The 19,936-nt window shown below is 49.9% G+C and overlaps 8 protein-coding genes across 8 annotated transcripts; 5 read left to right on the forward strand and 3 right to left on the reverse strand.

Moving 5' to 3' along the window:
• Positions 1-499: 499 nt before the first annotated feature.
• On the forward strand, positions 500-964 carry BDZ99DRAFT_349151 (ubiquitin-conjugating enzyme; the record flags this gene model as incomplete). Its single annotated transcript, XM_033714479.1, has 1 exon — positions 500-964. A coding segment is annotated over one exon (465 nt), but the record flags the coding sequence as incomplete, so codon positions are not given.
• Positions 965-1,778: 814 nt separating this feature from the next.
• On the reverse strand, positions 1,779-3,015 carry BDZ99DRAFT_424574 (SUR7-domain-containing protein). The gene is made up of 3 exons (XM_033717061.1): positions 2,881-3,015; positions 2,345-2,825; positions 1,779-2,291 (listed from the first exon to the last, which is right to left on the reverse strand). The coding sequence occupies exons 1-3, from the start codon at positions 2,894-2,896 to the stop codon at positions 2,030-2,032; spliced, it is 759 nt and encodes a 252-aa protein (XP_033572213.1). The 5' UTR covers positions 2,897-3,015; the 3' UTR covers positions 1,779-2,029.
• Positions 3,016-3,569: 554 nt separating this feature from the next.
• BDZ99DRAFT_502101 (uncharacterized protein) lies at positions 3,570-4,723 on the forward strand (the record flags this gene model as incomplete). The annotated part of the gene is made up of 4 exons (XM_033723866.1): positions 3,570-3,635; positions 3,687-3,872; positions 3,926-4,228; positions 4,283-4,723. 4 exons carry the CDS (start codon positions 3,570-3,572, stop codon positions 4,634-4,636), a joined length of 909 nt encoding a protein of 302 aa, XP_033572214.1. The 3' UTR covers positions 4,637-4,723.
• Positions 4,724-4,916: 193 nt separating this feature from the next.
• On the forward strand, positions 4,917-6,814 carry BDZ99DRAFT_424578 (siroheme synthase). Its single transcript, XM_033717062.1, has 2 exons — positions 4,917-5,358; positions 5,410-6,814. The coding sequence occupies exons 1-2, from the start codon at positions 5,061-5,063 to the stop codon at positions 6,756-6,758; spliced, it is 1,647 nt and encodes a 548-aa protein (XP_033572215.1). The 5' UTR covers positions 4,917-5,060; the 3' UTR covers positions 6,759-6,814.
• Positions 6,815-7,107: 293 nt separating this feature from the next.
• BDZ99DRAFT_116203 (uncharacterized protein) lies at positions 7,108-8,460 on the forward strand. Its single transcript, XM_033712474.1, has 2 exons — positions 7,108-8,193; positions 8,290-8,460. The coding sequence occupies exon 1, from the start codon at positions 7,355-7,357 to the stop codon at positions 8,186-8,188; it is 834 nt and encodes a 277-aa protein (XP_033572216.1). The 5' UTR covers positions 7,108-7,354; the 3' UTR covers positions 8,189-8,193; positions 8,290-8,460.
• A 518-nt stretch (positions 8,461-8,978) lies between these two features.
• On the reverse strand, positions 8,979-11,270 carry BDZ99DRAFT_450894 (P-loop containing nucleoside triphosphate hydrolase protein; the record flags this gene model as incomplete). Its single annotated transcript, XM_033718186.1, has 3 exons — positions 8,979-9,829; positions 9,885-10,068; positions 10,119-11,270. The coding sequence occupies 3 exons, from the start codon at positions 11,268-11,270 to the stop codon at positions 8,979-8,981; spliced, it is 2,187 nt and encodes a 728-aa protein (XP_033572217.1).
• Positions 11,271-11,909: 639 nt separating this feature from the next.
• BDZ99DRAFT_396420 (uncharacterized protein) lies at positions 11,910-13,517 on the forward strand (the record flags this gene model as incomplete). The annotated part of the gene is made up of 3 exons (XM_033715990.1): positions 11,910-12,107; positions 12,169-12,628; positions 12,679-13,517. The coding sequence occupies 3 exons, from the start codon at positions 11,910-11,912 to the stop codon at positions 13,515-13,517; spliced, it is 1,497 nt and encodes a 498-aa protein (XP_033572218.1).
• Positions 13,518-13,767: 250 nt separating this feature from the next.
• BDZ99DRAFT_574850 (uncharacterized protein) lies at positions 13,768-15,888 on the reverse strand (the record flags this gene model as incomplete). Its single annotated transcript, XM_033728413.1, has 3 exons — positions 15,122-15,888; positions 14,643-15,065; positions 13,768-14,581 (listed from the first exon to the last, which is right to left on the reverse strand). The coding sequence occupies exons 1-3, from the start codon at positions 15,613-15,615 to the stop codon at positions 13,768-13,770; spliced, it is 1,731 nt and encodes a 576-aa protein (XP_033572219.1). The 5' UTR covers positions 15,616-15,888.
• Positions 15,889-19,936: the final 4,048 nt, after the last annotated feature.

Raw genomic sequence — 19,936 nt, forward strand, 5'->3', positions numbered from 1 at the left:
GAACGACAGTCTTCAGGATGCCTCAACGCGGCGGGGGATCTACCAGGCTATGCTCGACTGCATTCGAGTCCTGTGCAACCATAATGCCCTTGCAGGCAAGACACTCTTCGCCGAGCGTATTTCGAAGGATGGAGATGTCAATCTGATGACGCTCTCCTTTGGTGGTCACGGAAACACTAAGAAGGAGACGAGTTCTAGCATCGCGGACTGCCTACAGAAGCTCAGCATCCAGAGCAATATGATGCTAAACGGCGCAAAGAACAACCGCCAGGATTTCAACAGCGAAGAGGGTCAACAAATGCTCTGGCTCTGCAGGCAAATCTCCGACCTCTCAGCCTTCCTAACAACCCACCCGAATGCCCCCAAGAACCCGTCTTCCACATCAAAGACCCGCTCCCCAGAACTAACGAACATGAGCGAAGTCGACGACGCCGAGATCATAAGCACCCACGCCTTCGGCCAACTGGCCACCCAGCTCTCCCACTCCCCACCAGGCCGCATCAAAAGCATCATCACCGACATCACGACCCTCAAAACCAGCCTGCCCCCGGGCATCTTCGTGCGCCACGGCTGCTCGCGCCTCGACGTGCTCAAATTCCTCATCGTCGGCCCGCGCGACACGCCCTACGAGCTGGGCCTCTTCGAATTCGACATGCTGCTGCCGGAGAACTACCCCAACACGAACCCGCTCGTCAACTTCCGCACGACCGGCGGCGGCACCGCCTCCTTCAACCCAAACCTGTACCCGGACGGCAAGGTCTGCCTCTCCCTGCTCGGCACCTTCGCCGGCGAGCCCTGGAACCCGCGCGAGTCCACCCTGCTGCAGGTCCTGATCAGCATCCAGGCCATGGTCTTCTGCGAGCAGCCCTTCTGCAACGAGCCCGCCCACGCCGCCGCCGCGGGGTCCCTGCAGAGCGCCGCGTACAATGCTAGCTTGCACGCGCTGACGCTGCAGTTCGGCGTCCTCGGCTGGCTGCGCGGCCTGTTCGACCCCTTGTGGACGGATGTCGTCGCTGCGCATTTCCGTGTGAGTGGGCCCGCGATTGCGAGTCTCGCGCGGCGCTGGGCGCAGCAGGGGCAGCAGCAGCAGCAGATGATGATGATGGGGTATGCGGGGCAGATGTATGGGGCGCAGCAGGCGTATGGCGGGGCGCAGGGGGGTGTGAGGAGGGTGGCGGAGGAGGTGGTGAGGGGGGTGGAGGGGCTGAAGGGGTGTGGGGGAAGGATTGTGGCGAGGGGCGCTGTGATGAGTGTGTATCAGGGGCGGTTTGGGCAGTTGAAGGAGTCGCCGAGTGCGCAGATGATGGCGATTGTGGCGAGTATGGCGGGGGGGAGGGGTGGGTATGGCGGGTATGGTGGCGGGATGAGAGGAGGGTTTGGGAGGGGGAGTGGTGGATACTCGGGTTTGTAGGGGTATTGGGAATGTGAGGGGGGTGGCGAGGGCTGTGGGAGATGTTGAGGGGATGGACTTGTCTGTATGTTGGTTTGGGTTTGTACTTAACATCTGTAGGATTACATAGATAATCTCCTTACTGGTATCAATGATAACTCTTTATGTAGTAAACAAGCTTAGCTCTAGACGCGACGGTGGCCTTAATCTAGGTACGTTGGCCCTAGAAGCTCTGTGATTAGAAACTGGCAAAGTCCTTATCCTTACGCTATGTGTCGTCCATAGACATCAGCTGAGAAAACGTGCATTGATTGATGAGATAGTAAATGTCGATTTCAAGACATCGAAACAGAAATTGAGAAGTCGACTCGCGCAGGAAATAAAGCAAGGGGTATAGACAGTAGCAGTTAATGCTTTATTCATTACGTAGAGTAATTACAAGAGCTTATAGCCAGCCCAAGCGGATATATAGACATGAAAAGGTCTGGCAACTGCGCATCCATCATACAATCTCGGCTCGAAACAAAGTAGCTCATAATGTCATTATGTAGGGCGCATCTTTCATGAACACTCCTAGCTCATTCTCCAAATACACACTTTTGCACACAATTAATATTTTAAAGTCTTAGCGGTGGTGCTTTACGCGTAGTCATCCTTCACGCGCTTCTGGCTATCAGTGTCGAGGAAGCTGCCCCGGCTGCGCGTTGAGCGAGTTGACCGCTTGCGGCTGACAGTGCTGCTACGGTTGCCACTGCCACTGACGGCACCGCCGACGCAGAAGAGCACGGTGGCGATGAGGAAGCAGGCCATGGCGCCCCAGGTGAAGCCATAGGCCTTCTTGCCCAGGGAGGCACTGTGGCCGCCACGCCTGAATGCATTGCGTCCTTCAACGGTCCAGGCACTGTTGATGGTTAGACGTACTTCAATATTGAATGAGTAGGAGTGAAGGCTCACGTCATTAAGGCAGCAGCCAGGGTCTGGAAAAAAAGGGCAATAGAGACGGTCAGGCCAGAGAGATAGCCACCCAGCCTGCTGCAAAGGGCCAGTACACCGGTGCATAGGGCACATGCGGCGAAGAAAAGGGCGATGAGGTAGAAGGCGAACATGAAGCGGGATAGGTAATAGAACTTGTGGGTGCCGAGGAACTGGGCAGGCACATTCGTCGTGGTGCCAAAGTTGCGGGGCGGATCAAAGGGCAGCGCGGGCACGGGTTTGCCGCAGTTGGCATTGTGGCCCTTGGCATCGACGCCGCACACGGCGAAGAAGGTCCATCGCGAGGGATTGCGGGCGCCGGCGATGTTGGCGATGTTGCTGGCTTGCAGGAAGTAGATCTGGTTCTCGGGGCTGCCGTTGACGCCGCCGGAGAGGATGACGAGGAATTGGAAGAGGATGCCGCCAGCGAGGATGATGAGGGAGACGAGCCCGAGGATAGGGCCTGCGGCTGGATTAGGCCAACGGAATTTAGAGGAACGGTGATGGGTGGTACATACGGGATGCGGGTGCCATGGTGGTGGAATTAAGGGTGCTGTGGGTTAGTAGGGGCCAGGAACGCTGCGCAGCCAGAGATTGGTAGACGGGGAAAGAGGATGAAACGCTTAGGGATTGTGGGCGAGCGGGCCGTGTTTATGAAGGGGCTGGGTAGGTGACGTATCGATGTTTGTGTCCAGGCACACACAACCGTGACGGGCTCCAGACCAAGGTGCTTAGCGTATTGCCTGGGTAAATTCATGGCGTTACGTCACTGGGACCGCCTCACGCCTCGGTGAAGACTCCGGCACCCCCGTCACCGCCAGCGCGCCAGCGCGAAAGCGACCGTTGATATAGATAGGCACGTGATCGATTACCTGTTTTGGTGAGTCTTGGCACTTGCAAAAGTGTGGAAGCCAGAGGGGTTGTGAAACCTGAAGCCCCGCCTGTAAACCGCGTTCAAGGTTTCACAACCCCTCTGGCTTCCACGCTTTCGCAAGTGCCAAGACATGCCCAACTGAGCCGAGCTGCACGTGATTTTTCTGTCTTCGTCCAGACCCGCGACACGCGAGCATGTAGGATTACCACTTTTAGGAGAATGATACCACTTTCGGCTCCAGGACTACCACTTCAGTACTAGATCGACCACTCCAGCAGCAGTTCCTCAGTAGACACAGTAAAATAGACATCTGTCTGGCCAGCACTCTACGCCATGTCTGCTGCTGTCTGGCCCCCTATCTCGTCCGACCAGCTTGCCCTCCAAGTTTCCGCTGCCCAGGTATGCTTTGCCATTTACCATGCTCCTGATCCATCCTGACGCCCTTCACAGGACCGGGAGCTCGAATGGCTGCTAGTCCAGCTCCAGGACACCCTCCACTCCCTCAAAGCTGGGCTGGAAGAGTGCGCTGCCTTGCTCGCACCCAACGAGAACGGCTCAACCCTCGTCCTCACCTCGGTCCGCTCAGAGTCCCTCAAAGGCCTTGTGACACGTGTCGGGACCCGCATAGTGAAGGGTGTATGGCTACCTGACGCCCTCCCAGTTGCTTCACACTGACAAAGTCTATATAGAACATCAAACTCAAGCTGGCTAGTCTCCCGCCCCCTCGCGGCTCCTCGAGCTACGACCTCGCCATCTCAGCTGCGCCGCAAGCCCCGACCCTCGTCATCGAGCAATTGACGTCTGTCCGAACACTGATAAACGCGTGCTTGGACGTGATTGATGTGACTACATGGACCGGAGATGCAAAGAACGCAAACTTCATCTCGGGCCAGTTCCAACTGCTGTACGACAACATACAGGAAGCACGGCAAGCTCTCAAGGGATACTCTGATGTTCAGCGTCCGTGGACTGAGAAGCCGATAGATGAGCAGGTGTGTATATCATGGCTTTTGGTCGGGATCATTTGATGCTAATAGAGCGTTCAGATATTCGACCCTCCGCTACCCCGCAATGTCTCATTCCATCTATCCATATTTGACGCGGCCCTCCTTCTCGAAATACGTACCCTGGAGCTCTGTAACCCAGCCGAAGAATCACATTCTGGCTTTGACATCCGTGGCAGGCTTGCGATGGCCTTGGGTGGAACCCGGCCGCCCATACACGATGAAGTGGACCGAGTTTTCAGCTATAGAGACCAGGAGGTTCGCGTCAAAGAGAAGATCCGAGTTGAGAGCCAGGACCCAGCCTTGATATCAGCCATGGCCAAGCTCAATGCTCTTGAGCATAGCGTTGGTCTGAGCCGCAAAGCTCTCAATATTGTCATGGGCAAAGAGGAGTAGCTTCAGCCTCGAAGCTGGGACCCCCGGGGAATCGATTTGAACCATTTGCAAGCCCGCCCAGTCGTTTCGACGAATGCACACACACATTTGTTTGAGTGCCCTCGGAATTTATTTCCACCTGGACACGCTGGACAAGCTTTTCCTCGGAGACGTTGAAACCTTAGACCAGGCCCCAAAACGGCTAGACTCTGATGACCGATACGCCGATAAAGGAACGCCACCATTGATCGCGCCATTGACCCTGCAAAAAAGCTCCCAGGTCACCCACTGCATCTCCGCCCTCCGATCTGGCACCGATCTAGACATCTTTTATCTGTATAGTCTCTCGTCACTCTTTTCCTTGCCCATTATTACCCTCTTTTACCGGCTGGGACCACGACAGCACAGTCCAACACTGCCTCCACCCAAAATCGCCCGCATTTGCATGGCTTCCGCACTCCTTACTGCCGTCGACTCAACCTCGCATATACACCTCATAGTCGGATCTAATCCTCTGGCCGGAGCGCGATGCACGCGCTCAATTGAGGTTGGCGCGAAACCCGTTCTCGTCGCGCCCGAAGATGCTTCTCTTCACTATGGCTTGATAAAGCGGATAGAGGAAGGCGAGGCTGAGTGGATGAAGAGGGCGTTCAGAGACAACGATTTGACAACTCTCGGTCGGGACGAGGTAGATCGTGTCGTGGACGCTGTCTTCGTGACATTGGGGGGCAAGAACCCACTGAGTACGTACCTATACCCTAAGTAACAGCAGCAGGCTATCTAACTTCGCAAAGGCGCACACATTTCCAACCTATGCAGGCGACTACGCATTCCCGTAAACGTGGCCGACGCGCCTAACCTCTGCACCTTCACACTCCTCTCTACTCACTCCGACGGGCCCCTCCAAATCGGCGTCACAACCTCTGGCAAGGGCTGCAAGCTCTCTGCTCGCATCCGCCGCGAGATTGCCTCTTCGCTCCCTTCACACCTAGGCGCCGCCGTGGAGCGCCTGGGCACAATACGCCGCCGGATATGGGAAGAAGACCACGCGGCAGAGCTGTCCATGGACCTAGAAGCGGAGGAAGAAGACGGCGGGCAGTCATCCTCTTTCAACAAACTCATAACCCCCGAAGACATCGAGGCCGCCAAAACCCGGCGCATGCGCTGGCTCGCCCAGATCTGCGAGTACTGGCCCCTCCGCCGCCTCGCCGCGATCACAGACGCAGATGTCGAAACGGCGTTGCGCAGCTACTCCACCTCTTCCACCTCCGGAATATCCACCACAGCTATAGACAATAGAAAGAGGCGCGGCCGAATCATCCTCGCAGGTTCCGGCCCCGGCCACCCCGACCTCCTCACCCGCGCAACCCACAAAGCCATCCTCGCCGCCGATCTCATCCTCGCCGACAAACTCGTCCCCGCCCCCGTCCTCGACCTCGTCCCGCGGCGCACCACCGTCTACATCGCGCGCAAGTTCCCCGGCAACGCCGAGCGCGCACAGGAAGAGCTCCTCGCTATGGGGCTCGAGGGCCTGCAAGCCGGCAAGAACGTCGTGCGGCTCAAGCAAGGCGACCCCTACATTTACGGCCGCGGCGGCGAGGAGTTCGACTTCTTCCGCGCCCACGGCTGGGCGCCGACGGTGCTGCCCGGCATCACGAGCGCGCTGAGCGCGCCGTTGTTCGCCGCCATCCCCGCGACGCACCGCGCGGTCGCGGACCAGGTGCTTATCTGCACGGGCACGGGGCGGAAAGGCGCGGCGCCAGACCCACCGGCGTATGTGGAGTCGCGGACGACGGTGTTCCTGATGGCGCTGCATCGGCTGGCGGCGCTGGTGGAGAGCTTGGTGGACGATGACAGGGAGAAGGGGTGGCCGCGGAGCACGCCATGCGCGGTGCTGGAGCGGGCGAGCTGTCCGGATCAGAGAGTCATCAGGACGACGCTGGAGTTTGTGTGTGCAGCCGTGGAGGAGGAGGGCAGTCGGCCGCCGGGGTTGCTGGTTGTGGGCAAGGCGTGTGGGGTGCTGTGGAGTGGGAGCCAGAGGTGGGTTGTGGAGGAAGGGTTTAAGGGGCTGGATGATGTGGAGGATGGGATTGGGGAGTTGATGAGTGAGTTGGAGATTGGAGAGGGCGTAAGGCAGGGGTAGGTAGATAGGGGGAATTTCGATACCACCAGATATGTAAATATATGGATTACTTCAAGCACGCTGGTTGTCATTGTTAAAACATATGTGGCGTGGTAGAGGCCCATAGGATGTGTGTACGAGACAAGCCAGCCAGTGAGAAATCCCCTGTGATATATTATTGTATTTTACTGCGCAGAACCTTTCGGAATCGATATATTGGGTGTTATAGGGAGGGAATGCCGGTGACGGAATCGGCGGCAAGATCGGCCCAGAGATCGGCCCGATATATCACGTGCTCTTTTCACTAACCTACGTTAACTCAACTCTAATTCAACATCATTCACGCTAACTAGAAACCTTTTGAATAAATATTGTGCATGACGAGCCTGCCATTCGGTTGTTCCTCCGGGATCAGACCTAGAAAAAACCCATCTCCTTTTAGAAGGGCGTGCGGCAGTGTCTAAGCCACTTGCCACATTTTGATCTTCGCCCCTCATCAGCATCGCCCTCCCTGCCACTCGCGGTCGACCAACACCCTAGCAATCGTACACTCTCTGCTACTTGCGTAGAGAAAGGTTAAGTTGTTCAAGGAGCTATTCACGTTCCTCATCTCAATCATGGAGTCGGTTTCACTGAAGCCTGAGGCAAGGCTGTTGGCTCCTAAGTCTCCCTTATCAAACACTAGACCAGACGTCCTTTGGGCGCGGGACAGAGTTGAACGCAACACGAACGAATCGGGCCTGGTATTAGGCAAGAGATCTCGATCAACGCTGTCAGAAACCCCAACTGGCATTCCTTCCGGCCAGAGAAGTGTGGAAGACATCGAACTGGAGAACGCAACGCTGCGCACCTTGGTGGACACGCAGTCCCGTAGGCTGCATATGTGGGAAGTGACATCGCAGAGCCAGTCGATACCTCCAGAGTCTCTCCAGCCTCCAGACATGACGGGCACATTGAACGCTCGCGGCCAAAGTACCCCTTCGTCTTTGCCAAAGAATAGGTCGAGGTTCGTCGAGTTATTATCAAAGCGGGCTAGTCATTCAAGAAGACCACGATCTGGTCTTCAAAATCGCAACCCGTCGACAGTCTCTACCTTAGCGACGCATTTCGAGCAGCTAAGCCGGGAATTTGAGACAGAGCGTATTCGCGAGAGGCACTCGCGAATCCAGAAGAGACGTCAGAGAGTGAGGATTAGTGAGGTCATATCTCCCAGCGATAGCGACGTTGAAAAACACGGGAATTCCAAATCCCTTTACAGCTTTGAACCTGTATCACTACCTCCGAGCCCAGAACCTCAACATGGGGGTTTGAGTCCACTAAAGAAGAACGACCGATTTGACATCCCGCCGGAGCGGACCCTCCTCAACATCGACTTGCTCATCCAGAACGCCACCAACAACGACGAGATCCAGGAGCTCAAGCAGCAGAAACGCCTCCTCCGGAATAGATAGGCCGCGTACGTCCCTCCTCTTGGACTTTAGTCCTCTAGCTTTGATCATTTAGGCCATCATGCCACTTGGATTTCTCACGCCCCCTGCTGACCTCTGTGTAGTCTCGACTCGCTGCAACGAAAGAAGAAGCACGCCGAAGAGCTCGAAGAAGAGACCCACAAAGATGCGTGCAAGCCTCCAACGTTTTTCACAACATACACAATATCTCGGGACATGACTACTGAAGCACATATGCTCCACAAAGGTCTACTACTTGCAGTCGCCGATTCTCCTACCTTAGACACCGTCAAATGTCAGCATTGTCACCGCCCCGTTCTCCGCACCGTCTCCGTCGACCACATTCGCGATTGTTTACACAAGAAGCAAAAGAAGCTTAGCAGAGACAAAGACGACCAAGGCTCAACAATACCTACGTTTTCCCTCTCTTTGCTCTCAGATCGTATTCTGGATGAAGTACACGCGAGGATGCAGGGGCAAAGACACTGACATTCGAGGTAAATTCAAAGACTCAACGATACCTACGTCTTCCCCCTCTTTACTTTCAGATCGTATTCTCGCCATGGACCACGACAGTCCGATCGACGTTAATCCCGAAACCCCATGGGCAATGCGGGAACAGAGGAGGTTGATGGGTGGCCGGGTGGGATTATTGGATCGCGAACGCTCCATAGGCAGTAATTTGTCCGGCTAGGTTCAGCTTCACGTTGATCGAATTGAATGGTAACTACAACGAGAAGGCAGAATTGATTTTTGTATCCGAAGAATAGACCTTTTGAATTTACGTCGAATGTCAGTGTCTATGCCCCTGCATCCTCGCGTATTCTTCATCCTTATGCCCCTGCGCTTTATTGATGTACTCCTCGAACTCGTTCGTGACGTCGATAGCCTGTTCAAAGTGCTTATACGCAAGTCTCTCCTTCTTGTACAGCGCCAGCTGCCTGGCAGTGTTGACAGTGTTTCTGATCTGTCTCCCATTGAGCTCGGAGCGCGCTAACAGCTCAAGCTTATCTCCGATCTCCTCATCATCTACGTTCTCGCCATCTCGCACCATAGATTTCAGAAAATCTCTCCATATTTGCCAGCGTCCGTTCAGATCTAGTGGCGGGTAATGCATCGCTAGTTGCACTCTTGACTTGAACGCCTCGTCAAAAGTCCCAACGCGGTTGGATGTCAGGATCAAAATACCGTCGTAGTACTCCAGTACTCGAAGAAACACCGAAACTAGTGCATTCCGTTGGAGGTCAGTCGGGACCCTCTCCTCCAGAAAAACGTCAGCTTCGTCAAGAAGGACTACACATCCCCAAATCGTCCCAATATAGAGAACGGACTCGAGGTATTTCTCCACGCCTTCAGGATCAGTGCCGATGTCGCCGCAGGTAACTCTGTAGAGAGGCTTTTCCGCGAGCTCCGCCACGCTCTCGGCGGTCAATGTCTTTCCCGTTCCCGGTCCACCATGGAGCATGATTATCAACCCCTTCCCTTTTCCCTCGATGATGTCGCTTCGGTACGAGTTGTTGACGGCAATGTGTACGGTTATGAGGGCCTTTATGAGCTCCTTTTTCTGGCTTTTCAAGACTAGGCGGCGTTCGAAGGCATCACTGCCCCAGACTACTTCGCGAATGTGCTCTAAAGAAAGCATGTCTGCAATCGTCAGCAATCGGAACCACTTTGGTGCTTGATCATGGAATTTACATACTCCACTTCTTATCATGAAATCCATAGCCACGGATGGTTGCCGGGAGAAGGAGAACGAACGGGTCGTCTGGCGGAGATTCCAGATCAGTAGCATCGAGGTCTGTATCATCGTTCTGCGGAGCCTGAGGTGCATCAGGATGCAATTGCTTGTAAGTGGCGATATCTATCATGTATCGTGGATTGCCCTAACCAGATTAAATTCCATTCCCATCGTCAGAAGGATTGGGGTGCTTACTGTCTGCAACTCCAAAGGCGAACTCGAAGATTCATAGCTAACGAACTTGCGTTTCCGACAATCCCAGAACAATTTACCTCGCTTCCGTAATCGCTGCTCCAATCCAGATGTATCAAATCGCAGCGGATACACGGGTAGTCTAGATATCGGAATCTGGTCGTCATACGATGGCCAAGTGATCTTGCGCGTGGTAACCTTTCTTCGGAAGACGCCGTCATACTGCCAATTCCAGCAGGTGATAAGAAGTTCGAAGTCATGATTCTGCACGCAAGATGAAGTAACATATGCTACCGGCTCTGTGCTCTGAGGGTCGACTACGACTTCGTCTGGTGGAAATAGCTTCAGAAAATGTCGTCTCTCTACCAATCCCTGGGCAAAAAGTGCATCTGCAGCTTCGTAATCGTCTGCGCAAGACTTCAGAACGTAGTGCAGAAGCGAACTTAGGTTATCCTGATGCAACTCGCTCAAAACACCAGAGCGGCCGGTAGCGTGGTCATCCAGGAGTGATCGCGCATGATAGAATCCCGTGTATGGAGCTTCGAAGCTAAGGTGCTGTAAACGGCTGAGATTGATCTTTCCTACTATTTCAAGCGATTTCTTGAGTGATGTAGAGAGTTTGTCAATGTACTCCCAATTGGGTGTAGCTTCGTCACCGTTTTCAGGCAAGGAGAAGAAGTGAGCCTTCAGACCTGTCAACACTTCTCGTTTGATCTGCGGCAGCGGAAGCGGAATGAAGTCGTCTTTAACGTTTTCGTGGTATGCTCTGCAATCGTAGTTTTTGTATACCACAAAATTGACGCCACGTTCTTCCAGCATGTCGGGATGGAGTTCGTCTTCATCGATCGGTACCTGGCCGCGAAGGACGCTTGCTTTGCTGTCGCCTTCAAATAGTTGTGGAATATCCAAGTACGTGGCCTCCATGTCATGATCTCTGTGATTACCTTCGGCGTCGCATTTAACCATATGGACGACTAGATATGGTGGAGACTCTGTCGGAGAAGCCACGTCCTCATCGATTGCGCTACGGGCACGCTTTGTAGTCCTTTCGTCTGTTCTTTGGCCATGCTCAAGAACGTCGTTTGTGTCAAAACTGATGTCGTTGGAGTCTCCTCGACGCCTTTTCCCGGCTTGCAAGGTGTCTTGCTCAGCCATTTGAAAGGAAACCTTTGATCTTAGAAATCACACAGCACTCGAGGGCCGAAGTATAGCTGTGGTTATGAATGTCAAAAGATTTAGGCTGTCTTTTCATGAAAGGGAGGCTGAGGCTCCGTCCTGCTGGCCTGGATATGTAGGCGCTCAGCTCACCGGGTGGGGGCTGTGCTTCTTGCAAGGATCAAACGCCACTCTTCTGCGGCGATCGAACCTTGGAAGACTGAAATCAGCCTCGTTGAACAACACGCACAGCACAGCCTCGACCGTCAGGACTCGAAACTATCCTGCGATGTCGACCCTTCGCCTCCACCATTCTGCACGGCCGTCAAGCACATGTTGTACATGTAGTGCTCGTACACACTTCCAAGGCACAGCTCGAGTCTACCGTCGCCATGCCCATTCCCGATGACGAGGGCGACGGCATTTTTACACTTACGAACCGGAGCGCGATAAGATCGTGGTACAGGCCAGACTCAGATACCCAGTACGTGCACCTTATTACCTAGAAGGCATTCGCGACTGAGACATGGTAGGCCGAAGGACATAGCGCAGGAAGCATACGAAGATGCGAAGAAATTCGTGGAAACGGAGCTCCGACACAACGGGAAGGCGAAGGATATACTGCAAGGAATCACTAGCATGAAAGACGTGATAGACGTGGTAGAGAAAGCAAAGGAGCGGTACGAAAAGGACACAGCCGAAAATACTGTCGTCTTGGGATGGCTGGACAAGTTCTCTGGGACGATCTTGTACTACAGCAACGTTTTGGATTGTTTGGCCCAGCATCATCCGGAATACCTGTGTTTGGCGTGGGGATCTGTCAAATTTGTCCTTCAGGTAAGCTTGGTTAGGCCAGAAGAAAGGGTGTATTCAACTCTGCCTAACAATAGTTCCACAGGGCATCCTGAACTATAGCGAGTTGGTTGTGGAGTTTGCGAAAGCTCTCGCCAGTATTGGCGAAGCATTACGGCAGACAAAGCTGAGCGCAGAGTTGTTTAAGACGGATAACATGCAAGGGGCGCTAACGCGTCTATACGCTCATATTATCCTGTTCTTGCAGCAGGCTGTGGAATGGTACAACAAGGGACGTGCTGCGCGTGCCTTCTCGGCGGTCTTCAAGCCTTACAAGCTCAAGTATCAGGACACGGTCGAGCAAATCAGGCTCTGTGCAGGAACGGTCAACGATATCGCCAGTGCCGCCAGCCGAGCCGAAGTCCGGGATATCCACATCATTCTGCAATTGATGCGAGGAGAGATAAAACGGAGGGATGAAAAGCTGCAAACAATGCAACTGGAGCTTAAAGAAAGACAAGCTAGAGTGGAGGAGTCGGTGTCAAATGTGCTCCAAGTCGCGACCAGTAAGTGGTGGTATCGATGACGGAAGAGACCACACTAACTGGAAAACTAGGTCACAAGACCATCACTGAAAGCATTCATCTCGATGTACTCGACATCAAGCCTCGGATTTACGAGATCGAATTCTCTCAGATATTATCGGTCCTCAAACCCAGGACGTGTCCCGACGAAATGCTTTATAAAGTGCTATCCATATCCAGTCGATCGCAGTCTCAAATGATGCAGCCCAAAGAACTTATGAGTCTGCTAAACGCCCTCGGAAGTTGGATATCTGTCGAAGGGTCTTCGCTTTTCCTGGTGAAAGTTGGTCCTCGTGCTGGGGCCAAAGCAAAAGAGTTCGCCGCAGATGTCATCAAACTCCTCCGGGAAAGGTCCCTCCATGTTGTCTGGAATATTTCCCCTCTAGTTCCCGGGAGCGGTCTCCCTTCTTTAGCAGAAGTGCTTCGAGGTCTAGTCTTTCAATTGTTGAGACAGAACTCCACGCTTCTTCACAATCATCTTCAAGAACTAAACTTTGCGAAATTTGCAGCAGACCATACAGACGCAGAGTGGGAAGATATGCTGCAAAAAGTGTTCTCTAGGCTGTCGAATTACTTTGTTGTTGTAGAAGCACAGGATCTCTTCGCAGCAAATAAAGAAGACGAAACGTGGGCAACGTCGTTCCTTCAGATGTTCCAAGGGTTTGTAGATCATGTTGCAAAGACAGGCAATTCGCTGAAGGTCCTGGTTGTGGGATATGATACCACGTACTCCCTGCTCCGAGATTCCGAATGTAAGAATCGAATCTCTTCGGTTATCCAGCGGCCTGCTGTCACACCGGTGCGCTCAAGGCGCCTTCGAAATTGGACAAAGAGAAATCATGGCTGGCAGCGTCTACAGGCAAAGTTTTAATAACTTATTCTTAGTATACAATTCTTGGACAAGAACCTTTTGGCATATGAGCGCTGCACCTTTCGTTGCTTCTTCGATGTATTTTATAATACCCCAAAGCTCTCTCCTTTCGTGTCATACGAAGGCTCTATGGTGATCCATATGGCATTCCACATAGCATATGATATCGTCTTGCCCTCTTATATTGAAACTCTAATAGTACCTCGACACGGAAAAAGTAGTTGTCTAGATTACAAACGAGTCGTTGCATTCATTTCGGATCAAGCGAGAGAGATGTCTGATTGCGTCTCTTGGCCAGTGTCGAACTATCAACAGCAAGAAGTCGGCATTTATAGCGGGCTCCGTCTCCAGTAGTCATATCTTGTGATATTGTATACTTGTTGAACAACCCGCGTGGCTTCGAGACTAGTAATAGAAGCCCTCGGGTTTCCTCATCCCAGTTCGCCCAATTGATATCTCTGTCTCCGGGAACCGGGGATCGCAAGGGAGAGTTTGAGCTTTGGTCGGAGTATGATTCGTTGGAATCGGAGTATTCCTGGGCGAACAAATAACCTTCGGGGTCTCTCACGGTGCACTTTTTCTTGGTCTTTTTCTTAATCTTGGAGCCCTCATCGCCGAGAACGACAGTGTCTGCTTCGCTCGAGCTTTTTTCTGTGACTATCCCTGCTGGCGCTTTTCTCTTCGCTGCATGTTTAGCTGCGGAGAGGGCTTTGTGAACTGGGTGAGAGACCTCAAAGTCACTGGCATTCACCGGAGGCGATGCAGATAGCGGGGGGAGATTCTTCGGTTTCGTGGCCGGGGCAACAGCGGGTCGGGACTTGACTATTTTCTCCTGTGATGAACCGCCTTTCACGGTAGTTTTGGCTTTCTGTCGAGGAGTCAAATCGGAGGAGTCCTCAGTTGCCTTTGGTTGAGGGTCCGGCGTCTCGCCTTCCCGTGCTATCTCCTCCGCTCTTGACCGTGCCCACTGCTCCTGGTCCCATTTTTTCCTAACTTCTAGGGTTCCCTTTGACTTCAAGCTCTGCAGTTCGTGCATCGGCACTGGTATGGGTAGGTCGCGAGCACTATATTAGGCCGTACTAATGGGGTCTAAAGCGGTTGTGAAATAACCTGGCGGTTGATCACATCGAGCGCACTCTTCCACCCTCAAGCTCCCATGAGCACATGGGACATCTGTTCACTCCATTTTCTTCATCGTGCTGTTTCCGCATCGGTGCCTTTGCAGGCAGGTCGCTAGCCTGGTTATGGTAGAGCGTGCCAACACCTCCTGGAGTGGGCGTGTAGTACCCGGGCGGCTGGTTTGCAAAAGAGTTGAAGGAGAAGCTGTTTGGGTCGAGCAGCGACGGGCTGAAGCGCCATGAATCGTGGGATCCCCGAGGAGTCGGGTCCTTGATATCTTCGTCATTGTCATGCGGTTTGATACTTGCAGGACGAGAGGGTAGAATATCCTCGTCGACATGCACGGTTTGCGCATGACGACAGAGGCTATCGAGTCGTGAGAAGCGGCGGCCACAGTGGCACTGGAATGGCCTCTCGCTAGTATGTTTCCTATGAGACATTAGCAAAATGCCAGATTTATCACTCGGGCCAACTGTGTGCTGTACTGTATATGCCTAGCCAAATGTTCGCTCCTTGTGAACGACAGATTACAAGGAGGGAAATCCGTGCAGTAGAAGCGTGGATTTCCCTTCATGTCCCCAGGACGCGCCTGCGCCTCTCTGATGCTCTCATTGATGCACTTGACTGCATCTTCAGCTGCCTTTGATGGAGAGTCGTATTCCTCGGCGTCCTGGGTTCTCTGCTTCAACGTTGCCTGCATTTTGCGCAAGGCTTCCATTAGCTCCGGGGGCACATTTTTTCCGGCATTCCGACGCTGGTCTATCAACTCAATGAGTTTCGTCGTCTCATCATGGTTCTCGACGTGTTTCAAAAGATCCGGCATGAACTTCGTGCCTTGTGCGGGCTGGGAGCTCGAGGTAGGTTCTGCATATGAAGCTGCAGTTGACTCATAGTCTGGCCATCCGGAGGCTGCTGTCCTGGCTGGCTCCGGAATGACGTTGAGGGAGTTGTCTCCGGCCCGATACTCCATTCTTGCCATGCCCAGGACGGGATATGGTATACTGGCGCGGCATCCAAACGGGATCTCTTCCCCAGCACCTGCAGTAAACTGGCCTTCTGCGGCCCACCATCTGCATGCTTGTCCCGAGCCCAAAGGACACTCGGATTGTCTTTGGCAGAGCGGGGTCTTAGAGCCGCCAGCCTTGCTTTGGGTGGCTCTGCAACGGACTCAATTTCGAGTCACTGAAGTTCTATCCGCAGTGAAAGAGGGAAATACGTGATACTTCGAAGCTGGTATGTAAGAGTTGTTGAGTGTTCGAGTGATAATGGCAATGGGTTGCAGAGAGATGCGACGACGTCGATGTGGCTGAGCTGGGGCTGGGCCGGGATGGCTGACGCTATTCTGAAATCAGACTAGATTTTCAATATCCTGGTTAACGTATTCCACAAGCGAGCCGTCCACCCAAGCGAGCCGTCCACTTCATCACAAAAACGCGACGCGTCAACTTCCAACCACCATGCGTCGACAACACAACGTGCAATCAATACAAAATGAAGGTCGAATATGCATGGCTATCGCAGCAATCAATCAGCAGCAATTTAAAAGCGAACGGCGCGCTATTACGACATATAACGTACCCAGAAGCACACTTCGAGATCGACGCGCTGGAACGACCCCACGACGCGATTCTGAGCCTAATTCGAAGAAGCTTTCCAAGCTGGAGGAATCAGTTGTTGTTCAACATATACTCGACCTGGATTCGCGAGGATTTCCGCCTAACCTGCATGCTGTACGAGAGATGGCCAACAAATTGCTCGCCGAGCGCGCCGCCGGCCACGTTGGCAAGAACTGGCCAGAGAACTTTGTTAAGCAAACACCTAAGCTTAAAACATAATTTAATTAAAAGTATAATTATTAGAGAGCTTTATATAAGGATCTAAAGGTAATTAGTAATTAGTTTAAGCTTATACGCAATATAAAAGCAAAGTATAGTATTCTAGATAAAAATATATATAACTTTAATAAAGCTAGCTTCTAAATAGGTGTTATTTTAACTAGTATAGTTATAATAGGCTTTAAGCGGTGTAATTATCTAAAATTAATATAGCCAGGTAATTATAAATAGATAATAATAATTTAAGAAGTTAATACTTATAAATAAGCTATCCCGCTATTTATTATTTTTTTAGGTAAGTACTACCTTTCTATATAGTATAAAAGTAATAATATACTACTAAACTAGGTTATAGTAGTAAGTAATAATAGCTAGATAATAAATAAGCTTAGTATTACCTAGCTATAGTATTTTAATAAGTATATAAAGGATTATACTATAGGTATATATTAGCTACTAATTATTAATAGCTATAAAAGCTACTATTTACTTAAATTTAAAAAAATTTATAAGGAAAATAATATTATTACTTTCTATATACTAGTATATTTATTATACTTACTATAGCTGCTTAATATTAGCTACTTTATACTATTAAAAAAGGTATACAGGCGCTAAATTAAGGACTTAATATACTACTATATTAACTATATTATAAAACTAAAGTTTTTACTAGTATTTAAAGCAGCCTTTTATAATTTAATTATAAAGAATAATATTTATATAGGCTTTTAAAGTGCAGGCCTTATATTACTTAATCTAGAAGTAGTACTTTTAAAGCTTAATATTTAGCTTTATATACTATTACCTTCTGCTATAGTAAAGGCTTAATAGAAATTAAAAATACTAAGCAACGCTTATAAGCTAGGCTTTTAATTAGCTTTAATTTATAATTATATTTAAAAGTATTAAAATAGCTCGCCTATAGTAATTTTTAATACGCTTAGCAGCCTTTTTAAAGGTGCTATAATAATAATATATTAAGCTATACTACTATATAATATAGTTACTAGCCTTTAAAAGGTAAATAAAGCTACTATAAAGTATAAAGCGCGCAAAAAAAAGTGGATTTAAAAAGAAAAAACTTTAATAATAGAAGCAGGCTTTTAAATAGCTATTTAAAAGCTTAATAAAAACGCCTAAAGTAAAAAGTAGTAAGGCAGAGCAGATTTTAGTAAAAGCGCGCAGCGCTATAAACGCTGCAGTAAGCTAGGGTATAATATTTATATATATAAAAATAATATAGAGGTTACTATAGATTAGGCTATAAGTTATATATAGTTAATATCTATTAGTATTATAGAGCAATTAACGTTTAAGGCCGGTTTTTATAATAAAGTAGACGGCTTACTTAGGTAGACGGCTCGCTTATAGAATACGTTAATAGAAGGAAAGAAAAATAAAATATCTTCGTTTACGTAACGTATTCTATAAGCAAGCCGTTTACCTAAGTAAGCTGTCTACTTTATTATAAAAACCGGCCTTAAACGTTAATTACTTTATAACGCTAATAAATATTAACTATATATAACTTATAGCCTAATTTATAGCAACCTTTATATTATTTTTACACGTATAAATATTATACCCTAGCTTACTGCAGCGTTTATAGCACCGCGCGCTTTTGCTAAAATCTACTCTATTTTACTACTTTTTATTTTAGGCGTTTTTATTAAGCCTTTAAATAGCTATTTAAAAGCCTGCTTCTATTATTAAAGTTTCTTTTTTTTAGATCCGCTTTTTTTTGCGCGCCTTGCGCTTTATAGCGGCTTTATTTACCTTTTAAAGGCTAGCAACTATATTATATAGTAGTATAGCTTAATATATTATTATTATAGTATTTTTAAAAAGGCTGCTAAGCGTATTAAGAATTACTATAGGCGAGCTATTTTAATACTTTTAAATATAATTATAAATTAAAGCTAATTAAAAGCCTAGCTTATAAGTATTACTTAGTATTTTTAATTCCTATTAAGCTTCTACTATAGTAGAAGGCAATAGTATATAAAGCTAAATATTAAGCTTTAAAAATACTACTTCTAAATTAAGTAATATAAGGCCTGCACCTTAAAAGCCTATATAAATATTACTTTTTATAATTAAGTTATAATATAGTCGGCAAGCTAGTAGGCCATGCAAGCTAGTAGGCCACCCAATTATTAGTGCGATTTAGACCTTTTAGCACCCTAGCAATCTTAACAATTATAGAATATTCCAGGTTATAACTTAGGATAATAATATCCGTGGTTATTTTAATATTATCTGTTAATTTTTTAGATCTCTTAATAGCCCTGTTTAGCCGCAGTAAAATGTTGCCTAGTTTTAGCCCCTAAAATCAAGTAATACCTACAATATAATAGGATTACGCTGCTATACTGCTCTAAACATTCTCTTAGCTATTAAAATAAGCTAGATAGTATATGCAATCTTAAAGCTATACTTTATATCTCGTAGTTGTTGAGATTGCTAGGGTGCTAAAAGGTCTAAATCGCACCAAAAATTGGGTGGCCCACTAGCTTGCATGGCCCACTAGCTTGCCGACTACGTTAAAAGGCTGCTTTAAATATTAGTAAAAACTTTAGCTTTATAATATAGTTAAAAAGGAACACCAAAATCGTGATTCGACCCGTATTGTCGTACGGGCGTTCCTTTCCGTCTCGTTCGAACCGCAAGGCCCGTACGAGAGTGAGAATCACGTTCATTACTGGTGCAGCGGCGTTGCGTCGTGGCTAGAGGTCGTCTTTGGAAACGTCGTCCTCAACGCCGCCAGAATGGCAGAGTTTTCACGGGTCTTGGCGGCTTGCCACCACCAAACTCGATACCCACAGACAACAGGAAGACAAACAGAGGGCTATCGTCCATAACCATCCGACATCCTATTACCTAGGATACCAACCTAGGGCCACACCCAGTGCCTGCATCTGCTGGCAAAGCGATAGGTCTTTATTCTAATAGGATAATAGGACACCTCTGTACCGGCCACATTGGAAGCCCTTGTATCTGCAACCCGATAATACCGGAACCAGGAGGACCAGGGAAGTAAGAGCAAGGACAGTGGCGGTTTGGTTAGTGGACAACAAGGGGCAATAGCTGCGCGGCGTCGAGTTATTGTAGTGACCTTTTGTCTGCAAGACACGGTCGGCCTGTCGTCATAAGAACGTCACAGGTAACGCGAAGGGGCTGCCAGTGCCCGGGCTGGCGGCCGTGGGGCGTGGTATATAATGGCAGCGACAGTCAGCTCCAGGCCTTCACGGATGCCTGGTGGACTCGTAATGGGCGCTGGTGGAATGGGAAGTATGCAGAGTATGCATGCATTCTTCCTATTTTGGTCCTCTCGTGCACGGCTGTACAAGCTCCGGCTTATACAGTGCCTCTACATGGCGAGGACGTGGTAGGGAGTATGCGTGCATACTTCCCGTTTTACACGGCTGCGCGGGCTAGGCCTATACAGCACCTCTGCAGAAC

The sequence above is a fragment of the Mytilinidion resinicola genome (assembly GCF_010093595.1).
Source record: "Mytilinidion resinicola strain CBS 304.34 unplaced genomic scaffold BDZ99scaffold_19, whole genome shotgun sequence".
NCBI lineage: Eukaryota > Fungi > Ascomycota > Dothideomycetes > Mytilinidiales > Mytilinidiaceae > Mytilinidion > Mytilinidion resinicola.